The sequence below is a fragment of the Neomonachus schauinslandi genome, chromosome 6 (assembly GCF_002201575.2).
Source record: "Neomonachus schauinslandi chromosome 6, ASM220157v2, whole genome shotgun sequence".
Classification (NCBI taxonomy): Eukaryota; Metazoa; Chordata; class Mammalia; order Carnivora; family Phocidae; genus Neomonachus; species Neomonachus schauinslandi.
In genome coordinates this window covers 96,850,670-96,874,519 of record NC_058408.1, presented here as the reverse complement: position 1 = coordinate 96,874,519, position 23,850 = coordinate 96,850,670, and the positions used below count along the sequence as shown (strand labels likewise).

General features: G+C 38.3%; 1 protein-coding gene across 1 annotated transcript in view; it reads left to right on the top strand.

Annotated features, from left to right (window-relative positions):
• CTNNA3 (catenin alpha 3) overlaps nt 1–23,850 on the top strand; it is a 1,723,003-nt gene that overhangs the window by 23,699 nt on the left and 1,675,454 nt on the right. The window contains exon 2 of the mRNA XM_021700133.1: nt 2,871–2,974. Coding sequence (XP_021555808.1) covers nt 2,876–2,974 — 99 coding nt within the window. The 5' untranslated portion in view covers nt 2,871–2,875. The remainder of the gene's footprint in view (nt 1–2,870; nt 2,975–23,850) is intronic.

Below are 23,850 nucleotides of genomic sequence, written 5' to 3'. Positions count from 1 at the left end.
CCCACCCATCTCCCTTCTGATGTGCTTTATTTTAAATGAGACCCTTAGTTAGTTATTTTTTTTTCAACAGGAACGTATTTTACTTGAAGCATATTTCAAATGCTTCATATATTTTTATATCATAGAATAACAGTAATTTATTCTTTCATTTGAAAAGAAATTCAAGCAATATTTTTTCACTTAATGCAATTTGAATAGTATTTTTTCCCAAGGCGAAAATGTCTTTTAAAAAGTAAAAGAATTGTAGGCACTTTGTATGAGTGGCTTGTGGTAGAGTTAAGGATAGACTGAAGACAGGACAACACGATAGTCTGAAAGGGGGCAAAGATGCCCTGCACAGGCCATTTGATTGTGTGAAGAAATGTGCTACATTTCAGAAGGTGTGCTCTCTTTCTGAAATCAACAGTGTTGGTGGGTTTTATATAAAATTCTCAACATTTATAGTACAGTTGACCCTTGACCAATGTGGGGATTCAGGGCACTGACACTCCCCCTCCCTGCACAGTTAAAAATCGGTGTATAACTTTTATAGTATTTGCCTCTGTTTAAAAAAAATTATGGGGGCTCCTGGGTAGCTTGGTCAGTTAAGCATCCAACTCCTGATTTCAGCTCAGGTCATGATCTCAGGGTTGTGAGACTAAGCTCCGCATCAGGTTCTGCGCTGGGCATGGAGCCTGCTTAAGATTCTCTCTCTCCTTCTCCCTTGGTGCTCCCCACACCCAAAAACAAAACCAAATAAAAAATAAAAATAAATAAAAAATTGTATTATTAACCTAAGAATTAGATTTCATCAAGATAAAAGTTAATTTTAGTTACAGGATGGTTTCATGTGTATGTCTCTCTCTGCATGTGTATCAGGTGTACAGTGTGGAAAGGCCTTGTGAAACACTGACCTTTTCACTTACACATACACGTGCAGATCATGATTATCTTTGGAATATATACAGTAACACATTTATGGATCTAGGGAAGGATCCACTAGAGTGGGAGAGGTTGATGAGCAAAGAGACGCTGATTATATGGAACTAGGCCAATGGATGTTGGCAAAGTCTAGGAGGAGAATGGGAATAGACTCTCAGGGGAAACAGTTGGGAGGGAACATGGGCCGTACCCTGAGACTCTGGTATCCCTTGGGGTTGGAGGCAGGGGTACAGAAAAAAGAACAGTCCTCTCTCCTAGAATCACTGGGATGGAAAGGAGTGTTGAAGGCATTGATTCTGGATAAGAGAAACACCATGAAAATATGTACTCGCTCTTTCCTTCCTCCCTTCCCTTTTCCCACGTATATACTTGTGATAAAGTTTTTATGATTTTATTCATTTATTTGACAGAGAGAGACACAGCGAGAGAGGGAACACAAGCAGGGGGAGTGTGAGAGGGAGAAGCAGGCTTCCCGCGGAGCAGGGAGGCCGATGCGGGGTTCGATCCCAGGACCCTGGGATCATGACCTGAGCTGAAGGCAGACGCTTCATGACTGAGCCACCCAGGCGCCCCTACTTGTGATAAAGTTTAATTTATAAATTAGGCACAGTAGGAGGTTAATAATAATAACTAATAAAATAAAACAATTATAACAATATACTGTAATAAAAGTTATATGATATGGTCTCTCTCTTTTCTTCAAAATATCTTATTGTACTCAGTCTTCATCTTGGGTGATGGTAAACTGCCTGTCTGTTGAGATGAAGTGAGGTGAATGACCTAGGCATTGTGATGTAGCATGAGGCTTCTATTTACTTTCTGATGATATGTCGACTGGGTAACTGAAGCCACAAAAAGCAAAACTCTAGATAAGGGGGGACTACTGTAGTACTTCCTAAATATTTTTGTTTTAGTTTCCATGGGTGCCATAGGGAATATCTGAATATTTTCTGGGGGTGGAATCTTATGTTTTCTTGCCTGCAAATATAGAAGAAAATGGGTAATATCTAAGTGGGAAGGTTTTTGTATTGATGGTAACATGTTTCTTTCGACTATAAATTTATTTATTTTTTAACAGACTAAGTTACATATAGGTGATACATGTTTCTTACTGCTTATCTCTGTGAGCCTTTAGTAAGTACTTGACTGTGAGTAAGTTAATACAAATTTGTGGACTTGGAGATTTGGGTAATAGTTTTTATGGCCAATTTTAATTTGAATATGTTATGATATATATGCCACGTGTGGTTATTTGAGATATCTATGTATTCTTATGCAAAAATCTCACTGATTTTAAGATTAATGTTAATGCCTTAAAGATGGCTTGTCATTTTTTTCTTATTTTGTCTTGCCCAAATATCAATCCTTTCTCTCTTTTTATAATAACTATGCCAATTTAAATTAGTTTATTTTCTGTATAGGAAAGTAAACTGCCCCCAACTTTCTTCTTCAGTCAAAACCCTCAAACAGTTCCCCAAACAAATAGAGATGTATCACATCTTCCAAAGTCCTACTTGGCTCCTCATCTGAGTTATCATTAACAAGAACAAGCAAAATATGAGCACTGGCTACCTCAGTGCCATGATTTTTTGGAAGTCAGAGGACTTGCATGCTGTAAGATATGTCTCACCAACTTGGCCATTCATTTTTACTTAAGACTCCTGAACAAATGCAAACCCACCCTGGGTTATTATTTTAGTCATGAACATACTAACATAGATTAATTTGTTAGAGGATCTAAGGCTAGACCGCACGACCAGAGAACAGACAGGGAAGGAATATCTCATTTCTCTGTTGGTGGACTTGTCACCCTGGTCCTCTGAGGGCTACAGCTGATATCAGGAAGAGGTGCTGAGTATAAATCTCATGTACTCTATGATTTTCATTAGTGCTTCCCTTTAGAAAGTATTTTTCTTTATTAATAAGTGTCTTTTCATTTTTATGCACAGGCAGCATGTCGGCTGAAACACCAATCACACTGAATATTGATCCTCAGGATCTGCAGGTACAAACATTCACTGTAGAGAAGCTACTGGAGCCACTCATAATCCAGGTATGAAGACCATGGAAATAACAATATGTAACTTCAGAAGAACTAAAAAATGAGAAAAGTAGATCATGAACCAAGGAAAGATTTGATTTTTATAGAGGGAATATGTCATCTAAAATTGATTTTTAAGATACTGCTAAAATATAAAAAAATACATATTTAGTAATAATAATAAAGTTTGGAAAGTACCCCCCCCCCCACAATTCTCTCTTAAAAGCAACAGACGTGGGGTGCCTGGGTCGCTCAGTTGGTTAAGCATCTAGCTCTTGATTTTGGCTCAGGTCCTGATCTTGAGGTTGTGAGATTGAACCCCGTGGGGGTTCTACTTGTCTCTCTCCCTATCCCCGCTTGTGCCTGCACTCTCTCTCTCAAATAAATAAATAAAATCTTTAAAAAAAAGCAACAGCCATAAAAATATGTATATATAGCTTTCAAAGTACCTTTATATAGTCGTGAAAACTGAGTGAGGCAGGCAGCATGGTTAAAACCATCCTTATTATATAGATGAGGAAATTGAGCCAAGAGAATTTCAGTGACTTGTCCCAAGGCACATGGTGGCTCATTTGTCAAATAGGAAATTATTTTTAAAATACCAAAATGTATGAGAAAAGCAGCTATTTAAGAAATTGTGTGATAAAATCTTTCATGAAGTCAGTAATCCTTTCATAATATACATCATGATTCTCTGACTTATTATGCAAGTCCAGATTTTACTTATTGGAGTTCTTAAAGCAGAGCTTGAAAAAACTTACACTATCTGTAGATTTAAATTTTTTGTCCTTTACCCAAAATTTATGAAGGATCTTCCCATAGGCTTACCACACATTATACTTCCCAATACAAATTATCCCTTTTTCCTTTTTTTTAATTCAAGTATAATTAACCTACAGTGTAATATTAGTTTTAGGTATACAATATGATTCAACAATTCTGTACATTTCTCAGTACTCATTGAGATAAGTGTACTCTTAGTTCCCTTTATTTGTTTCACCCATCCCTGCCAATTCCCTCTGGCAACCACCAGTTTGTTCTCTGAATTATGTATCTGTTTTTTTTGTTTGTTCATTAGTTTTGTTTCTTAAATTCCACATGTAAGTGAAATCATATGGTACTTGTCTTTCTCTGACTGACATATTTCACTTAGTATTATACCCTCTGGGTTCATCCATGTTGTTGCAAATGGCAAGATTTCCTTCTTTTTTAATGGCTGAATAATATTTCATCGTATATATATATATGTGTGTGTGTATATATATATACACACACACATATATATATAGACCACTTCTTTATCCATACATCAATTGATGGACACTTGGGCCATTTCCACAATTTGGCTAATGCAGATATGCTGCAATAAATATGAGGGTGTTTATAATTTTTGAATTACTGTTTTTGTATTTTTTGGGTAAATACCTAGTAGTGGAATTAATGGATCATATGGTAATCCTATTTTTAATTTTTTGAGGAACCTCCATACTGTTTTCCAGTGACTGCACCAGTTTGCATTCCCACCAACAGTGCATGAGGATTCTTTTTCTCTACATTCTTGCCAACACTTGTTGTTTTTTCTGTTTTTGATTTTAGTCATTCTGACAGGTGTGAGGTGGTATCTCATTGTGGTTTTGATTTGTATTTCCCTCATGCCAAGTGATGTTTTTTATATGTATCACCAAGTTATTTGGTGAAATTTTTAAATGAATTCTCACAAATCATTTAAGATTTTGTTCCTATGCAGTTACCAGGTGTGAATAGGGAAATGGCCTTCATTTTGGTGATGGCTCGTAAAGGCTAGTACGTGTATGTGACTGCATAACACTTATTTGTTCTGTAAAGGTAGAACATTAGAGTTGGTCACTTAAGACTTGCTAATAAGGAGACCCTCCAAGATGGTGGAGGAGTAGGGGATCCTAGTTTCATCTGGTCCCTGGAAATCAGCTAGATATTTATCAAATCATTCTGAAAACCTGCAAAATCAACCAGAGATCTGAGAAAAGAATTGCTACAATTCTACAAATAGAAAAACAACCACTTTTTGCAAGGTAGGAGGTGAGGAGATGTGAATCTGAAGCAGTGCCCTGGAAGATAAACCTGGAGGGAAGGAGCCTCTGTAAGCTGGGTACCAGGAAGTGTCATAAGCAGCAGAGTGCAAAATCGGAACTTTTAGAAGTTTACCTGAAAGGCGCTCAGGAGGCGAAGCAGGCGGAATCCCAGGTGGGATAGCTTGGTCTCAGGATCCCCGGGGTCACAAAAAGAATGGGGGTGCCCGAGTGCAGCAGAGTTCCCAGGCATTAGAGTGGGGCAGCCAGTTGCAAACAGTGAGACCAGGCTCCAGCTTACCGCTTGGTGTTGCCATAAACTGAGAACTGCCTGTCCATCTAACGCTCTCTGAGCAGGAGCCCAGCAAGAGGCAGAACCGCAGTGAGAACCCCCTCCCTACCGTGGGAGGAGTGGTGTGCATGCACGCCGCAAGAGTTCATAAAGTTTGGAGACTCGAATTGGGGTGGAGTGCCTGAGATAAAAATGCTCAGTCACAGGCTGTGTTAACACAGAGTGTGTATGAAACTGAGGAGACAACAGTGATTGACCACTTTTCTATGAGGGTGCACCGAAGAGCGGGGGACACGAACTTTCAGCTCCTGGGCTAGAGATTGGGGCACAGCTATTTTTCACTCCCACCCCCCACCAGCTCTGGAGCCCACTTACACTGAGCCTGGCCCCCTGACAAGGGCGGTGCAGTTCCGCCGGGGCAAAGACACCTGAGAATCAGGTAACAGGTCCCTCCCCCAGAAGACCAACCAGCAGGAACTTCTGGCAAATACCAAGTTTGCCAGTCATACAGAACTGTAAAACTCCAGCTCTTGGGGAAAGAAGTATATAGAAGTGTTTTTTTCTTATTATTCTTTAGCCCTTCAGTTTTATATTTTATTATCCTTTTCAGCTATTTTCTTATTTTATCAATTATTTTTTAAGTCTTTTTTAATTTTCATTTTTTCACTTATATATATATTTTTCATTTTTGGCTTCCTTTCATTGTATTCAACTTTATTTTTGTATATATATAAGTTTTTCTTTCTGACCAATTTTGGGAGACCTATTCTAGTTTCTTCTAACACACAGACCAAAATACACCCAGGATCTAGCTTACTGTTCTGTTTGGTTCAACTTCTTGTCTGATTTTATTCCCATTCCCTCCCCCCCTCTTTTTTTTCTGTTTGGTTTCTGTTCTCTTCTGATTAGTGTAGTGTATATTTTTCTGGTAGAGTTATTATCCTTTAGCCCTTCAGTTTTATATTTTATTATCCTTTTCAACTATTATCTTATCAATTATTTTTTAAGTCTTTTTAAATTTTCATTTTTACACTTACAGTTTGTATATATATTTTTCATTTTTGACTTCATTTCATTGTATTCAACTACATTTTTTCTATATATATGAGGTTTTCTTTCTTGCCTATGTTGGGACCTAGTTTCTTCTAATAAACAGACCAAATACACTCAGGATCCAGTTTATTGTTCTGTTCTGTTCTACTTGTTTGATTTTATTCTCAGTTTTTTTCTTTTTGGTTTCGGTTCTCTTCTGATTTGTGTATATTTTTCTGGTGTCATTGTTGCTATATTTGTATTTTCCCTCCCTTTCATCTATTCTTTTCTGGACATAATGACAAGATGGAAGAACTCACCCCAAAAAAGAGAGCAAGAGGCAGAAATCACAGCTAGGGATCTAATAAATATGGGTATAAGTAAGATGTTGGAACTAGAATTCAAAACAAGATTGTAAAGATAATAACTGGGCTTGAAAAAAGCATAGAAGACACTAGACAATCCCTTCGTGGAGAAAAAAAAGAACTAAAATCTGGTCGAAATCAAAAAGGCTATTTCTGAGATGCAATAAAAAAATGGAGGCCCTAACTGCTAGGATATATGAGGCAGGAGAGAGAGTCAGTGATATAGAAGATAAAATGATGGAAAATAAGGAATCTGAGGAAAAGAGAGGTAAACGACTACTGGATCATGAGGGCAGAATTCGAGAGATAAGTGATACCATAAGATGAAACAACATTAGAATAATTGGGATCCCAGAAGAAGAAAGAGAGAGAGGGGCAAACTATAGCTGAGAACTTCTCTATTCTGGGGAAGGAAACAGGCATTCAAGTCCAGGAAGCACAGAAAACCCCCTCAAATTCAATAAAAATAGGCCAACATCTAGACATATAATAGTGAAGCTTGCAAATTTCAGAAATAAAGAGAAAATCCTGAAAGCAACTCGGAACAAGAGGTCCTTAGCCTACAAGGGTAGAAACATAAGCCTGGCAGCAGACCTGGCCACAGAGCAGAAAGGACTGGCATGATATATTTAACGTGCTAAATGGGAAGTATATGCAGCCAAGAATACTTTATCCAGCAAGGCGGTCACTCAGAATGGAAGGAGAGATAAAGAGCCTCCAGGACAAACAGAAACTAAGAGAATTTGTGATCACTAAACCAGCCCTGCAAGAAATATTAAAGAGGCTCCTTTAAGTGAAGAGAGAGCTGAAAAGTAACAAAGACCAGAAAGGAACAGAGACAATATACAGAAACAGTGACTTTACAGGTAAGACAATGGCACTAAATTCATATTTTTCAATAATTACTCTGAATGTAAATGGACTAAATGTCCCAATCAAAAGACACAGGGTATCAGATTGGATAAAAAAAACAAGACCCATCGATATGCTGTCTGCAAGAGACTCATTTTAGACCCAAAGACACCTCCAGATTGAAAGTGAGGGGGTGAAAAACCATTTATCATGTTAATGGACATCAAAAGAAAACTGGAGTGGCAATCCCTATATCAGACCAATTAGATTTTAAACCAAAGACTGTAATAAGAGATGAAGAAGGACACTATATCATAATAAAGGGGTCTATCCAACAAGAAGATCTAACAACTGTAAATATTTATGCCCCTAACATGGGAACAGCTAATTATATAAACTAATTAATAAGAAAATTAAAGAAACACATTGGTAATAAAACAATAATAGTTAGGGACTTTATTTATTTTAAAGATTTTATTTATTTATTTGAGAGAGAGACAGAGACAGAGATCATGAGTGGGGGAGGGGCAGAGGGAGAATTAGACTCCTCTATGAGCAGGGGGCCTGACGTGAGGCTTGATCCCAGGACCCTGAGATCGTGACCTGAGCTGAACGCAGATGCGTAACCAACTAAGCTATCCAGGCATCCTAGTTAGGGACTTTAACATCCCACTCAGAGCAAGGGACAGACCCATCTAAGCAGAAGATCAATAAGGAAACAATGGCTTTGACTGAAACTGGACCAGATGGACTTCACAGATATATTTAGGGCATTTCATCCTAAAGCAATAGACTACACATTTTTCTTGAGTGCACATGGAACATTCTCCAGAATAGATCACAAACTGGGTCACAAATCAGGTCTCAACCGGTACCAATAGACTGGGATTATTCCCTGCATAATCTCAGACCACAGTGCTTTAAAACTTGAAGTCAATCACAGGAGAAAGTTTGGAAGGAACACAAATACGTAGAGGTTAAAGAGCATCCTTCTAAAGAATGAATGGGTCAACCAGGAAACAATAGTTCAGAACCTTTGGGATGCAGCAAAGGTGGTCTAAGAGGGAAGTATATAGCAATACAAGCCTTTCTCAAGAAATAAGAAAAGTCTCAAATACACATACTAACCATACACCTAAAGGAGCTGGAGAAAGAACAGTAAGTAAAGCCCAAACCTAGCAGGAGAAAAGAATTAATAAAGATCAGAGCAGAAATCAATGAAATAGAAACCAAAAGAACAATAGAACAGATCAATGAAACTAGGAGCTGGTTATTTGAAAGGATTAAGAAGATTGATAAACCCCTGGCCAGACTTATCAAAAAGAAAAGAGAATAAATAAATAAATAATAAATGAAAGAGGAGAGATCACAACCAACACTGAAGAAATACAATTATAAGAACATATTATGAGCAATTATTTGCCAACAATTAGGCAATCTGGAAGAAATGAATGCATTCCTAGAAACATATAAACTACCAAAACTGAAACTGGAAGAAATAGAAAATTTGAACAGATCCATAACCAGCAAAGAAATTGAAGCAGCAATCAAGAATCTCCCAACAAACAAGAATCCAAGACCAGATGGCTTCCTAAGGGAATTCTACCAAACATTTAAAGAAGAATTAATACCCATTCTTCTGAAACTACTCCAAAAAATAGAAATGGAAGGAAAACTTCCATACTCATTCTATGAGGCCAGTATTACCTTGATCCCCAAACCAGACAAAGACCTCACCAAAAAGAATTACAGACCAATATCCCTGATGAACATGGATGCAATAATTCTCACCAAGATACTAGCCAATAGGATCCAATAGTACATTAAAAGGATTATTCACCAAAGTCAAGTGGGATTTATTCCTGGTCTGCAAGGGGGGTTCAACATCCACAAATTAATCAGTGTGATACATCACATTAATAAAAGAAGGGACAAGAACCATATGATCCTCTCAATAGATGCAGAAAAAGCATTTGACAAAGTACAGTATCCTTTCTTGATTAAAACTCTTCACAGTGTAGGGATAGAGGGAACATACCTCAATATCATAAAAGCCATATACAAAAAGCCCACAGTGAATATCATTCTCAATGGGGAAAAACTGAGAGCTTTCCCCCTAAGGTCAGGAACACGGCAGGGGTGTTCTCTCTCACCACTGTTGACAACATACTACTAGAAGTCCTAGTAATCAGACAACAAAAAGAAATAAAAGGCATCCAAATCGGCAAAGAAGTCAAACTCTCACTCTTTGCAGATGACCTGATAGTCTATGTGGAAAACCCAAAAGAGTCCACCCCAGAATTGCTAGAACTCATACAGGAATTCAGCAAAGTGGCAGGATATAAAATCAATGCACCGAAATCAGTTGCATTCCTATACACTAACAATGAGGCAGAAGAAAGAGAAATTACAGAGTCGATCCCATTTACAATTGCACCCAAAACCTTAAGATACCTAGGAATAAATCTAACCAAATAGGCAAAGGATCTGTACTCAGAAATAGAACACTCATGAAAGAAATTGAGGAAGACACAAAGAAATGGAAAAACATTCCATGTTCATGGACTGGAAGAATAGATATTGTTAAAATGTTTATACTACCCAGAGCAATCTACACATTCAATGCAATCCTTATGAAAATACCATCAACATTTTTCACAGAGCTGAAACAAATAATCCTAAAGTTTGTATGGAACCAGAAAAGACCCTGAATAGCTAAAGGAATGTTGAAAAAGAAAACCAAAGCGGGCGGCATCACAATTCCGGGCTTCAGGCTATATTACAAAGCTGTAATCATCAAGACAGTATGGTACTGGCACAAAAACAGACACATAGTTCAATGGAACAGAATAAGGAACCCAGAAATGGACCCTCAACTCTATGGTCAACTAATCTTTGACAAAGCAGAAAAGAATATCCAGTGGAAAAAAGACAGTCTCTTCAACAAATGGTGTTGGGAAAATTGGATAGCCACATATAGGAGAGTGAAACTGGACCATTTTCTTACAGCATACACAAAAATAGACTCAAAATGGATGAAAGACTTAAATGTGAGACAGGAATCCATCAAAATCCCAGGGGAGAATATAGGCAGGAACCTCTTTGACTTCGGCTGCAGCAGCTTCTTGCTAGACGTATCTCCAAAGGCAAGGGAAACAAAAGCAAAAATGAACTATTGGGACTTCATCAAGATAAAAAGCTTTTGCACAGCAAAGGAAACAGTCAACAAAACCAAAAGACAACCAACTGAATGGGAGAAGATATTTGCAAATATCTTATCAGATAAAGGATTAGTGTCCAAGATCTATGAAGAACTTATCAACCTCAACACCCAAAAAGTAAATAATCCAGTCAAGAAATGGGCAGAAGACATGAACAGATACTTCTGCAAAGAAGACATCCAAATGGCCAACAGACACATGAAAAATGCTCAACATTACTCGGCATCAGGGAAATATAGATCAAAACCACAATGAGCTACCACCTCACACCAGTCAGAATAGCTAAAATTAACAATTCAGGAAACAACAGATGTTGGTGAGGATGAGGAGAAAGGGGAACCCTCCTACACTGTTGGTGGGAATGCAAACTGGTGCAGCCACTCTGGAAAACACTATGGAGGTTCCTCAAATAGTTATAAATAGAGTTACCTTACGACCCAGCAATTGCACTTCTAAGTATTTACCCAAAGAATACAAATGTAGTGATCCAAAGGGGCACCTGCACCCCAGTGTTTATAGCAGCAATGTCTGCCATAGCCAAAATATGGAAAGAGCTTAGATGTCCACTGACAGATGAATGAATAAAGAAGATGTGGTGTGTGTGTGTGTGTGTGTGTGTGTGTGTAATGGAATATTAGCCATCAAAAAAAAAAACTTATCATTTGCAGCGACATGGATTAAACTAGAGGGTGTTATGCTAAGCAAAATAAGTCAGTCAGAGAAAGTCAGTTATCATATGATTTCACTCATATGTGGAATTTAAGAAACAAAACAGAGGATCATAGGGGAAGGGAGGGAAAAATAAAATAAGGTGACAATGGAGAGGGAGATAACATTAAGACTCTTAACTATAGGAAACAAACTGAGGATTCCTGGAGGGGAGGGCGGTGGGGGATGGGGTAACTTGGTGACAACATTAAGGAGGGCACACGATGTAATGAGGACTGGGTGTTATATGCAATTGATGCATCACCAAACTTTACCTCTGAAACTAATAATACTTTATATGTTAATTACTTGAATTTAAATAAAATAAAATTAAAAAAATTTGAAAAAAGACTTGCTAATCCCAAAGGCTGCTGACATATTGTTTATGAACAGAGAAAGTATCATTATGAAGAAACTGCTTTTTTTTTTAAAAGATTTTATTTATTTATTTTAAATATTTTATTTATTTATTTGAGAGAGAGAGTCAGAGAGAGAGAGCACAAGAAGGAGGAGCGGGAGAGGGAGAAGCAGACTCCCTGCTGAGCAGGGAGCCCGATGCGGGACTCGATCCAGGGACTCCAGGATCATGACCTGAGCTGAAGGCAGTCGCTTAACCAACTGAGCCACCCAGGCGCCCTAAAGATTTTATTTATTTATTTGACAGAGACACAGTGAGAGAGGGAACACAAGCATGGGGAGTGGGAGAAGGAGAAGCAGGCTTTCCTCTGAGCTGGGAGCCTGATGCAGGGCTCGATCCCAGGACCCTGGGATCATGACCTGAGCCAAAGGCAGATGCCTAATGACTGAGCCATCCAGGTGCCCCGAAACTACTTTTTATGTTGTAACTGAAACCAATAGATGTTTTGCTTTAGTCAAGTACATTGATATAGCAGTCAACAGAGAATATTTTAAGTAAATTCACATTGAAGACTACGCCTTTCACAGTTTATATGTATTTCCTGGCGTGTTTAAAAACTCTTATAAGCTGCAAACATTTATTGAGTCCACCTAGAAAATTAAAAGGGTGAAAATAACCTGAAGTAATTTTATTTGACTGGAAAGAAATTTAACTCTTTTAAAAAGTGTTACCATGCTTATTACTTTAGAGGGCTTTCAATATAGTGTCTGGGTTCAGACTTTTCATGATCTGCAAGTAGATGGGTTAAGGAAAGGGAAATTAGTACTTATTATATGCTATATAGTTTGCATTTATATGTAAGTATAGTTGCTAATTTATGTTCTTTAAGATTTTTGTCAATGTTTTTGAACATGTTTCTTGATGGTATACCGGTTCACCAATATCCCAGTTAGAAAAAAGTTTCTAGATCTTAGCAAACTTCAAGTCAAATTAAATTAAAAATATTAATAATTGATAGAATATTTACTGTGTTCAGAAACTATCCCATAAAGGAGAATTCTAGTGCAACAAAATTATTTGGACATACTCTTGATTTTCATTTTAAAGGGATTATCCTTATCAAAAACCAGTGCATTTCAAACTCAAAGAATTATTAAAATAACTGACCTTTTTGTTAATGCCCAGCCTTCTTGTATCTGTCACTTTGATCATGTATTACATATCAATACAAGTAAAAATTTTCATTAAATTGTATTATAGGTGTTTTTCTACAATAGCATCATATTGACTATCTCATCACATTCTTTTTTTTCCGCAGAGTGTTTATTTTGAAATAGTTACATGATTTAAGTAATATTGTCTGTGATTATACTGGAAAACATTCCAAAAGACGTTCATGATCTTTAAGTTCATAGTGCCAGATGAAGTTATCAGTGTAGTAACCCCATTAAAAAAATTCTCACTTTTACTCATTATTTATCTTAATGTTATATTCCTTTGCTTTCAGGGTTCCACAGAAATTACTTCCACCTCTATATATAACTCAAAGTCAAAATTACATTTTAATTTTTGGAGTAATTGGTCATAGATACTATTATGTCACTCTGGCTTCTGTTCATTTATTCATAAATTTTTATTCTGCTCTTTTTATAGTTCCAGAGTGTTCTACACCAAACTTGATTTATCTTTAATCTATTTTTTTTTTCTCTTGGGCACAGGTAAATCACTAGGTCATTTTGCAGGGATGTTCAGTCTGGGATATACTTCAATCATTCGCTTTCGTTTTCTCTGTGTTATAACTTACACAGTTGCATCCCTCTGTAATAAATTCCTCCAATGGATCAGAAATAATTTTTTTTCTCAGCAATTACATTTTTATGATTGCAACTGTAGGCAACTGCAGTTTATCACTTTCAAGATCCAGATTTGGCAGTGCAGTGCAGAAAGTCTGTTTATGCAGAATCGCGATTAAAAGAATTTACATCTCTATGTTGTATACTCTCTGAAGGAGATACAAACTGCTAGATCATGCTACAGTCATTACATAACAGAACTGTCTATAATCTTATTTGCCGCAAAATATAATTTTCTATGTGTCAGATTCATGTTGAATGTGAACTAAAAGAATTGACTTACTCAAAATCTTTTTTTTTATTATTATGTTATGTTAATCGCCATACATTACATCATTAGTTTTTGATGTAGTGTTCCATGATTCATTGTTTGCGTATAACACCCATTAAGATAAAAACATTAGCAAACTTCTTATAATGTGTTATCTCATATAAAGGTTTCTTGGAACAAAGGTTCAAATGTATTTTATGATGTATATATATATTCCATGTTTTCAAGAGGTAAATATAGAGTTAAATCAATAGTAATAAACATTATTTCTATGGCTCTTACTCCTAACTCTTGTATGACCTCTTGGCCTTTTCTTGGCTTCTGCTTCCATAGTGTCTCCATCTATTTCTGGGAGTCCCTTGGGGATGGTTTTATATACTCAGTAATACTCATTCTGCCTAGTTTAAGAGTATCTGCCAGCTCTTTTTATCAGTCAGCATAAGCTAGGTTATGCTGTAATAAGACAAATCCCAAATCTCTGAGGCTTAATAAAAGTTCATTTCCTGCTCAAGCTACATGTAGAGTGTGAGTTAGCAGGGGATCTCTACTTAGTACCAGCACCCAGGGACCCAGGCTCCATCTCAGTATTTACATCCACTGTTGTAACAGGAGAGAACATGATGAATCATGCAAAGTGTCCTAAAATGTCCACCCAGATGTGATATATGTCAGTTCCTCTATTGCTTTTGTCAAAGCAAGTAATGTGGTTAGTGTGGATACTGGATGTGTGATCCTGCCCTGTACTCAGGAGAATGGGAATACTGTGAAAAGCTCCAGTAACTATTATCTTCCCATTGCCTTCTTTTTAGGGCTTCCTTTTTTGGTGGGCAGCTGACTTATTGATACTCACGGAGTATCAGTTGGCAAGGAGCCTCTGAGGCAATCTAGCATGCAAGTTTTGCCTCTGGGGGAATATCGTGAATTGGTTTGATCACCATCCTCTTGTTAGGGGATTGACTACATACTGAGAGTTAAGCAGTTAGTACCTAGGGTTAAAGGTTCTATCAGGTGCTAAACTAAAGACACACAGAAAGAAGTAGAGACATGGATAAGAGTCCTAGTGGAGCAGTTTTCAAGTTCAGATCCACAAACTCCTGCTGTTGAGGGACAGTAAGGTTACTTATTTACCAGAGTTTTAATGTGTCCTTCCAGTTTCCAAACCACATTCTGTCTCAGAATTATACTCTGGCCTCTATGGGGCCTCACTGTTCCCAGTTGCCTTGAACACTGGCCACGTAGGCCTGATGCTTGTTTTCCTTATGTAATCTGGTTCCCTGGCCTCCTACCTTCCCTTCTAAAAGTTCTGAAAAGCTCAGAACAAGTGTCTAAAAGTTCGAAAGAACTTCCATTAGTAACAGCAATCCGGGGTTCCTGTAGTTGTCCTCATTACTTACGCTAGAATGGAGATTTTCCTGCAAAGTCTTTTTTTTTTTTTTCCTTCTCATTTCCAGAATTTGGAGTTTCTGAGGTATGACTCACTTGTGCTTCCAAAACTATCTGTCATGTTTTCCCATTTTCTCTAACTTTGTCTTGATGATCCACTGCCAGTGATGCCCATCATGAGGCCAGGGATGACATGTCAAGGTAGCCATGTCCCAATGCCTCCAAAGCTGCCAGAATGGCCTTGGGCTCCTACAAAAGGGGGGAGAACGCCTTTCTTCCCAACAGTGCTGTCACGTGGGCTGCAATGAAGTAATGCTTACACCTAGAGTCACACAGAATTCCCCTTTCAGCTCCTTCTCCAGTCTCCTTCCTTTCCTTGTTAGAGTAAAACCCAGTACAAGTGTCTGGATGGTGAATTCTTACTCCTCTAAGCACCATGTTTTTCTTTCTTTCCTGGCTCTTACGCAGAACCTCTCTGCCATACCCTACTCTCAACAGAATTTCTTTCTCTCCTTCAGCCAAGGGGAAAGAAAGCAAAAAAGCAATTAGATACTTAGATGTCCAAAGGGTTCATTTCTCACTGTTCTACAGACAGATCTGATTGACTTTCAGGTAGCTAGGAGAAGACATGCTTTGGCTTCTTAGCCTCCTAGAATATAATTTCCTTTGTTTCTTTCAGAAAAGAATTCAAGTTTCATTTGTGGTGGTTTTCTGTCATTTCATAGGTCATTTTGAATAAGCATGATGCCATTTACTTCGGTTTCCTTGACTTTATCACCAAGCTTCTTTTCAGTAGCCTTGCTGATTATTCTATCAATAGAATTTATGTCAGAATTAATCTTGAAGGTTCCAGGGAAATCTGAAAGATGGGTCTGCACACATATAGTGTTTTTGTAGATACTTTATATGCAAATATTAGAGTTTTGACTATAATCTCAACAAGTAACCTTAAAGGTTTGTAAATAAATGTCTTATTTATTTATTTATTTATTTTAAAGATTTTATTTATTTATTTGAGAGAGAGAGAATGAGAGACAGAGAGCACGAGAGGGAAGAGGGCAGAGGGAGAAGCAGACCCCCTGCTGAGCAGGGAGCCCGATGTGGGACTCCATCCCGGGACTCCAGGATCATGACCTGAGCCGAAGGCAGTCGCTTAACCAACTGAGCCACCCAGGCACCCAATAAATGTCTTATTTAAACACAGGTTCAAGGCTTAATAAGTATAAAGATGTTATTTTTATGGTAGGATGAATAAGTAAACTTAATTCTGCCTTAATAATGTTTTAAAGTTAAAGGTGATTCAGTAATAGTTGAATTTATTCTAATAAATTTAATTCTTTAATTTCTGGATTCATTTACTGCCAGAAAACTCCCATGGGAAAGTTGTGACTCTGTAGTTTCCTTGAGAAACAAATAATTGAGAAAAAGGAAGCCACTTTTTAAATTAAAATAAGCATAAGAAAAACTAATAGCTAATTGATTAAAATAGCATGAGTCCAGCAGGATTGTGCATGGCTGAGCATATAAGGGATGCTCCCACCAGCAGAATTTGGTAGCTTTGAGATTAGCTGTGAGCAGATGTCAGTCTCTGCATATTTTCACTCTTCTCACTTGCTTCCTAGACCTTTTATTCTATCAGACTCTGATTTTCATTCTACTCCAACATTGCTGCCATGTTGTTCTTGTTTCTCTTACCACCCCAATCCATTCCACTTCTGTTAATACTTTATCTTTTGATCACAGCTTATCTTTTCCTCCACAAATTCAGACTGATCCCACAGATATCCACCTCTAACTTAGCTGTGGAATAGGTCTTTTTCTTATAAACTGATTCCATAAGCAGCCAGGTGGTATAGACTGATAAGCCCAGATCTATTTGCCTTTTTAGTGGAACATACTAGATTGATGGGAGCGATTGTGGTTCAGCTGGCTGAAGGGATAGGAATCCATATCTCCTCAGATGTCATCATTTTCACTGCTTGAAGTGTGATTCTACCCTTCACAGAAGTTCCTGGACTATTTCAGAACACCCAGCTTGTCTCAGGAAATACTGCCACAGCTTGACAGTCCAGGAGTCTAGACTAGTAATTGGCAAACTTTTTCTGTATAGATCCAGATAGTAAATAGTTTCAGCTTTGACAGCCGTAGGGTCTCTGTTGGACCTCCTCTGCTGTTTGAGTTTGAAAGCAGCCATAGGCAATATGTAAACAAATGGATGTTTACAATAAAACATGGCTGTGTTCCAATAAAACTTAGAAAACAAACAAGTGGCCAGATTTGGCCCTGGGGTCTTAAGTTGCAGGCCCCTCCTCTAGACTGACAATTTTCTCATGGAGATAATCTGTACTTACTGATTAAAGAAGGGTAAGAAATGGGCAGTATCCCATACACAGTTGGGAGCTCCCAGTGAGGAAATTTTGATGGGGTGATTTGTGGCCAAGCCCTGTACTTGGGGGAAGAGTGCTAACTAGGCAATTCAGAAAATTTCTGTTGCTATTGAGATCCTGTTAGTACAGTGGTTTTCAACCCTGGCTGCACATTAAAATCCCCTGGGGAGCTTTTAAAAATCCTGATGCCCAGGCCACACAGGAAACCAATTAAATTAGAATCTTTGGGAGTAGGACCAAGCAGTAATTTTATTTATTTATTTTATTTATTTATTTTTAAAGATTTTATTTATTTATTTGACAGAGAGAGACACAGTGAGAGAGAGAACACAAGCAGGGGGAGTAGGAGAGGTAGAAGCAGGCTTCCCGCTGAGCTGGGAGCCCGATGCGGGGCTCGATCCCAGGACCCTGGGATCATGACCTGAGCCGAAGGCAGACGCTTAACAACTGAGCCACCCAGGCGCCCCCCAAGCAGTAATTTTAAAAACTCCCGGGAGATTACAATGTGAGAAATGCTGTGCTGGCCTTAATATCAGCCAGTAGTGAACCTGGTTCTGCGTCTTGGCCCAAGGCTTGCCCTACTATTGTGCCCCTTCTGTCTTTTATTAATGGGTTCAGTAGTGCTCACCTGGAATAAATTTGTAAGGAATTCCTGGGGGTAACCTACTGCATCAACTCGGTAACATGCTCAGTTATTCCTCCTAGGTCCCATTAAGATTGTTAGTAGCAGCTCTAGGAAAACTACTAGAGTTGAGAGGTCTTGGATCCATGTTCTGCAGCTCTCCCTTACTCAGCAGGCCACTATTAGATAGCATTATGGATCCACATATGGACTAGGTTATGGTGGACTCTTTTAAGTTTTTTGAGTATCCATGGCATCTTAGGTTTGGTGGACTATATTTGGGGTGAAATTGCCATGAGGAAAGAGATTCATAATGCACATGTCTGAAATTGTGGTGTGGTGTCACATCACATGAAAAAGTGTGTATTTATAGTCACCTGCACCATTGCTTCTCAACTTTAGTTATACAAGGGCATCCCTTAAGGAACTTACAAACATCCTGATACCCAGGTCACAGCTAAGGCCAATTAAATCAGAATCCTGAGTAGGACTCTGTTAACAGTATTTTAAAAAAGTCCCCCAGGTGATTGTATTGTATAGCCACTGGTGTAGGACCTTGCTGCCACCTCAGTGCTGTCTATGGACTTGCTGCGTCCGGTTCACTTAGGAACTCCTAAAAAATGCAGACCCTTACACCCTGCCTCCTGAGTCAGAATCTATGGTGTAATAAGATCCAGTGTTGCAGTAAAGTTTGAGAAGGTGGTGTTGGAGACTGTAAATTTTAACTTTTAAATTGCAACATTATGTCGCTAGAGTTGAAAACCACTGCCTTATACCCTTATCTGTCTGCTGGTACAGAGTAAGCAGGAATTTCTCAGCTCTGATACTCATTTGTTGCTCTGCTCTGAAGAGGCTGCCCAAGGGTGATTGTCCTGTTGTGAGGGACCTGTCCACTTTTTTCTGAAGAGGACCTGCCTCTCACACACTCTGACTAAGCCCATGGTTACTAGGAACCATGACCTGAGAAATGAGAAGATTTTCAAGAGTTAGTGCTTCTCCTTCAGGACGTTTGGAACCAGGACATAGTTTGTTATAATCTAGAAATAATTTTTACCTCTGGAAAAGTTACTTAACTCTGATATAGCTGAATTTGGATATATATAGTATTATAGTACTGAGTGCTCTACAAACTAAGGCTTAACAAATGTGCTTTGTGATTTTCAGATGAGTCCTTTCTTTAAGCAGTTTTTTAAAAAATTTATTTAAAATCTCTACATCCAAGATGGGGCTTGAACTCATGACTCTGAAATCAAAAGTCACATGTTTCTCTGACTAAGCCAGCCAGCCACCCCTGAGTTTTTTCTTTTAGGAAACAATTTGCATTCTCAACCCTGATAAAGCAAAACACTGTGTTTCTTCAATTTAGACACATTTTCTACCTCATTTTTAAAAAATTTTTTTAATTGTTATGTTAATCACCATACATTATAGCATTAGTTTTAGATGTAGTGTTCCATGATTCATTGTTTGTGCATAACACCCAGTGCTCCATGCAGAACGTGCCCTCCTCAATACCCATCACCAGGCTCCCACCCCCCTCCCCTCTAGAACCCTCAGTTTGTTTTTCAGAGTCCATCGTCTCTCATGGTTCATCTACCCCTCCGATTTCCCCCCTTCATTCTTCCCCTCCTGCTACCTTCTTTTTTTTTTTTCTTAACATATATTGCATTATTTGTTTCAGAGGTACAGATCTGAGATTCAACAGTCTTGCACAATTCACAGCGCTTACCAGAGCACATACCCTCCCCAGTGTCTATCACCCAGTCACCCCATCCCTCCCACCCCACCCCCCCACTCCAGCAACCCTCAGTTTGTTTCCTGAGATTAAGAATTCCTCATATCAGTGAGGTCATATGATACATGTCTTTCTCTTTTTGACTTATTTCGCTCAGCATAACCCTCCAGTTCCATCCACGTCATTGCAAATTCTACCTCACATTTTTAACATTCTGAAATTAGGGTGTATTTTATGACAGAGACGAACATTTAATGTAGTTTTCCTTTTTGATGCTTGTAAGGATTAACAAATTTACTCACAGTCTCTTTTGGTAAATACTTGGTCTTTTTAGATAAAATGATCAGAAATGGTGGGTGGGTGGGGGTGTTGCTTATGTGACCTCATGGGAGTGGGAGATGGACTTAGTGCCTATTGCTGCAGAGTGGCTGGTCTGGGTTACCTTCTGGACTGGTGATCTTTGAGGGATGGCTGGACTCATGCATAGTTATCTTGTGGGCACCTCTGTGTATTTCCTTTATAGTCTATAGCTGATGGAATTTCTGGACTACTCTCTCATCTTGGTTAGGATCCATGGTTCTCTCAAGATGCTTGGCCCTTGATGGTGCTTCAGACCCTTAAATCCCAGCTACATCCTCTGTCAGGTGTTTGGCGTTATCCGTCTACTTCTCAGCCTGTTCTGCAGGATTACCTTGCTTCTCACCATGGTGGGCTCAGGGCAGGCCCACCAGTCTTTAGCACAGCCACATTTTGATTGTCCTTTATGGTATCTAGGATGGTATGGGGCTTATCCATGCCTCATGGGAATCAAGAGTGGCTTAGGAAAGCTAAGCTGCTCTTCCTTCTACTAATAATTACACTGTGATGCCAAGATGATACTTTGGCCACCCCAGAGTTTGTGCAGGGAAACTCATAAAGCAGTTTTCTCCCAGAGTTCTAAAGATAAATGGAACCAACTCTGTTTTCAGTATTTTTCCTCAATCATGCTAACACAGCTCCCCAGTCTGAGTGAACCTCAGACAGGAGAAATAAGGACATGTATCTTACTTGTCTTTCTTTTCTGTTAATGGCTTCCACAACTATTTTTTTCTTAAGACCTCAAGAGAATCAACTTTGAAACTCAAAGCTGATCAATGGTGGAATTGCTGGATTATATGGTAGTTCTATTTTTAATTTTTTGAGGAACCTCCATATTGTTTTCCATAGTGGCTGCACCATTTATATTTCCACCAGCCGTGCCCAAGAGTTCCCTTTTTCACATCCTCACCAACACTTACTATTTCCTGTCTTTTTGATAATAGCCATTCTAACAGGTGTGAGGTGACACCTCATTATGGTTTTGATTTGTGTTACTCTGATGATTAGTAATATAGAACACCTTTTCATGTAGCTGTTGGTCATCTGTGTGTCTTTTTTGGAAAAATGTCTGTTTAGGTCCTCTGCCCTTTGTAATTGATTTTTTTTTTCTCTTGAGTTGTATGAGTTATTTATTTATTTTGGGTATTAACCCCTTATCAGATATATGATTTGCAAATATTTTCTCCCATTTGGTAGGTTGTCTTTTCATTTTGTTGATGGTTTCTTTTGCTGTGCATAATCAGTTTTAAACTGAGCATTAATGTTTAAATCAGTTATGGGCTGTAGTCAAACCACATTTGTGTTACTTTAGAATTTTGACCATAGAGCTCTACAAATCTAATCTTTATGGTCTTTCCTATTGTTTGTTGTCTCTTATTCATACATGATTAGCAGGTATATTTCCCCTGGATATCTTCAATAACAAGGAGTTTTGTGTTAGAAGAGACAAGGAGTAAATCTGGTGGTCTAGGGTAGATGGGACAAAAGGAATCTGGCAACAGATAGTGGGAGTAAAATGCAACAAAGTTTTATAAGATTGTGTTGGCAAAGCATATGGCATAGTTTATTCAACTTTATGGTGATAGGGTTATAAATGCTTATTAAACAAAGCTGAGACACAGAATTAGGGGTCAAACCCAAACCTCACCATCAGCCACTGCTGGAAGTGGAATGCTGGACTGGATGGACCATGTCACATGACTAAACTGCATGTGAAGTCAACCCATTCTTTATTTAGGGCGAGGTTTGGCTTGATTGGATTTTTCACTTATTTTGTTTCCTTTAAGCAGTCAGTGGTTATTGATGGAAAATTGTCTTTTTCCTTTTCCTTGCTTAGCATTTCTTTGAATCAGTACTTCACTATAAACTATTGGTTATTGATTCATCAGAAGGATTAATGCTTGATTTAGGTATAAATAGCAACATGAATATAATTTCTCCTTAGTTTGCTTAATTCAGTATCTTGATAGCTTTTCACCATGATTTTGGAAACATTTGTTTGTAGAGATGGATACTGTATGATTAACAGTACATTTTTTACTAAAGCCTAAATTTGTCTTTGAATTGTTGCTCTGTATAAAACAAGTATCTTTTCTAAATAATAGTCACATTCAAAGTGGCAAAAGCCACATATCCTATGATTACTAGATTAATGGTTGGGTTTCCTAAAAGTACTACTTCTACAGGTTGGGGTGCCCAAAGCTTAGTCCTGCAACTTCTCTAGCTATATTTTGTTTTTGAGAGATATCATCTAGTCTTATGATTTAAAAAAATACTGTTCTCAAACATCTTTGAAGTTTTAGTAATACCAGTAAACCATTTATATTTGAATAATTACAATGAAAATGTAAGCTATAAGAAACATACTTCCAGCCCTTATCTTTCTCAACTTCAGAATTGTATACTAGTTTCCAACTTAGCAACTCTAATAGGCAATCTTAACATGCCCAAAGTTCAGCTCTTGATTCTTCTTCCTTCTCATGTGTCCTTAAGTAAATATTACCTGCATGTACCGCTATTCAGGCCATATACCATGGAGTCATCCTTGATCCTCTGTTTCTTTCGTAACCCATATCCAATCTATTAGCAAACCTTGTTGACTCACCACAATTACCAGAATTCTGCCACTTCTCAACAAGTCCAGCAATGCTCCCTGGAACAAGCCAATGTGGTCTCCACTTGGGCTACTGTAATAGCCTCCTAACTGTTTTTCCTTCTTCCATTTCTCATCCATCTTCCTTGGTCTGTGTCTAATCCCCAGTCTATTCTCTAGAGCAGACAGAATGGTCCTTTTAAATTTTAGGTCAGATCTTGTTCCTTTCCTGTTCTAAAATCTTGAATAGCTCCCAATCACAAGAATAGAATTTAGAGTGTTGATGGTGATCTATAAGGCCTGTACAATTTGGTGCCTCAGTGCCAGCCTGACCTCATCTCTGATGCTCTTACCTCACTCAGCTGTAGGTCCTCTGGCCTTCCTGCTGCTCCTGGAACATGGTAATCAAGCTTCTGTTTTGGAGCCTTTGTACTTGCTGTTTCCTATTTGGAATATGTTCTTCCAGATAGTCGAATGTCTTACTCTTCTACTTCCTTGGAGTCCTTTTTACCCGATCAGGGAGGCCTTCTCTGATACCACATCTAACTAGCCCTTCCTTATCACATATCTGTTCTCTTACCCTTCTTCACTTTCTTCATAGCACATATCAAATATACTCACTATTATGTTACACAATTATGTATGTATTTATTTATTCTCTTTTCTCTTCTCAGTAGGATGAGGCTCACTGACATATCCTGGTTCAGTGCAGGTGCACCAACAATATTTGTTGAGTAAATGAAATGTGGAGTCCAGATTTGTTTTGTTTTGTTTTTGGATGGCAAGTAGTTGAGTAAAACAGGAAGAAACT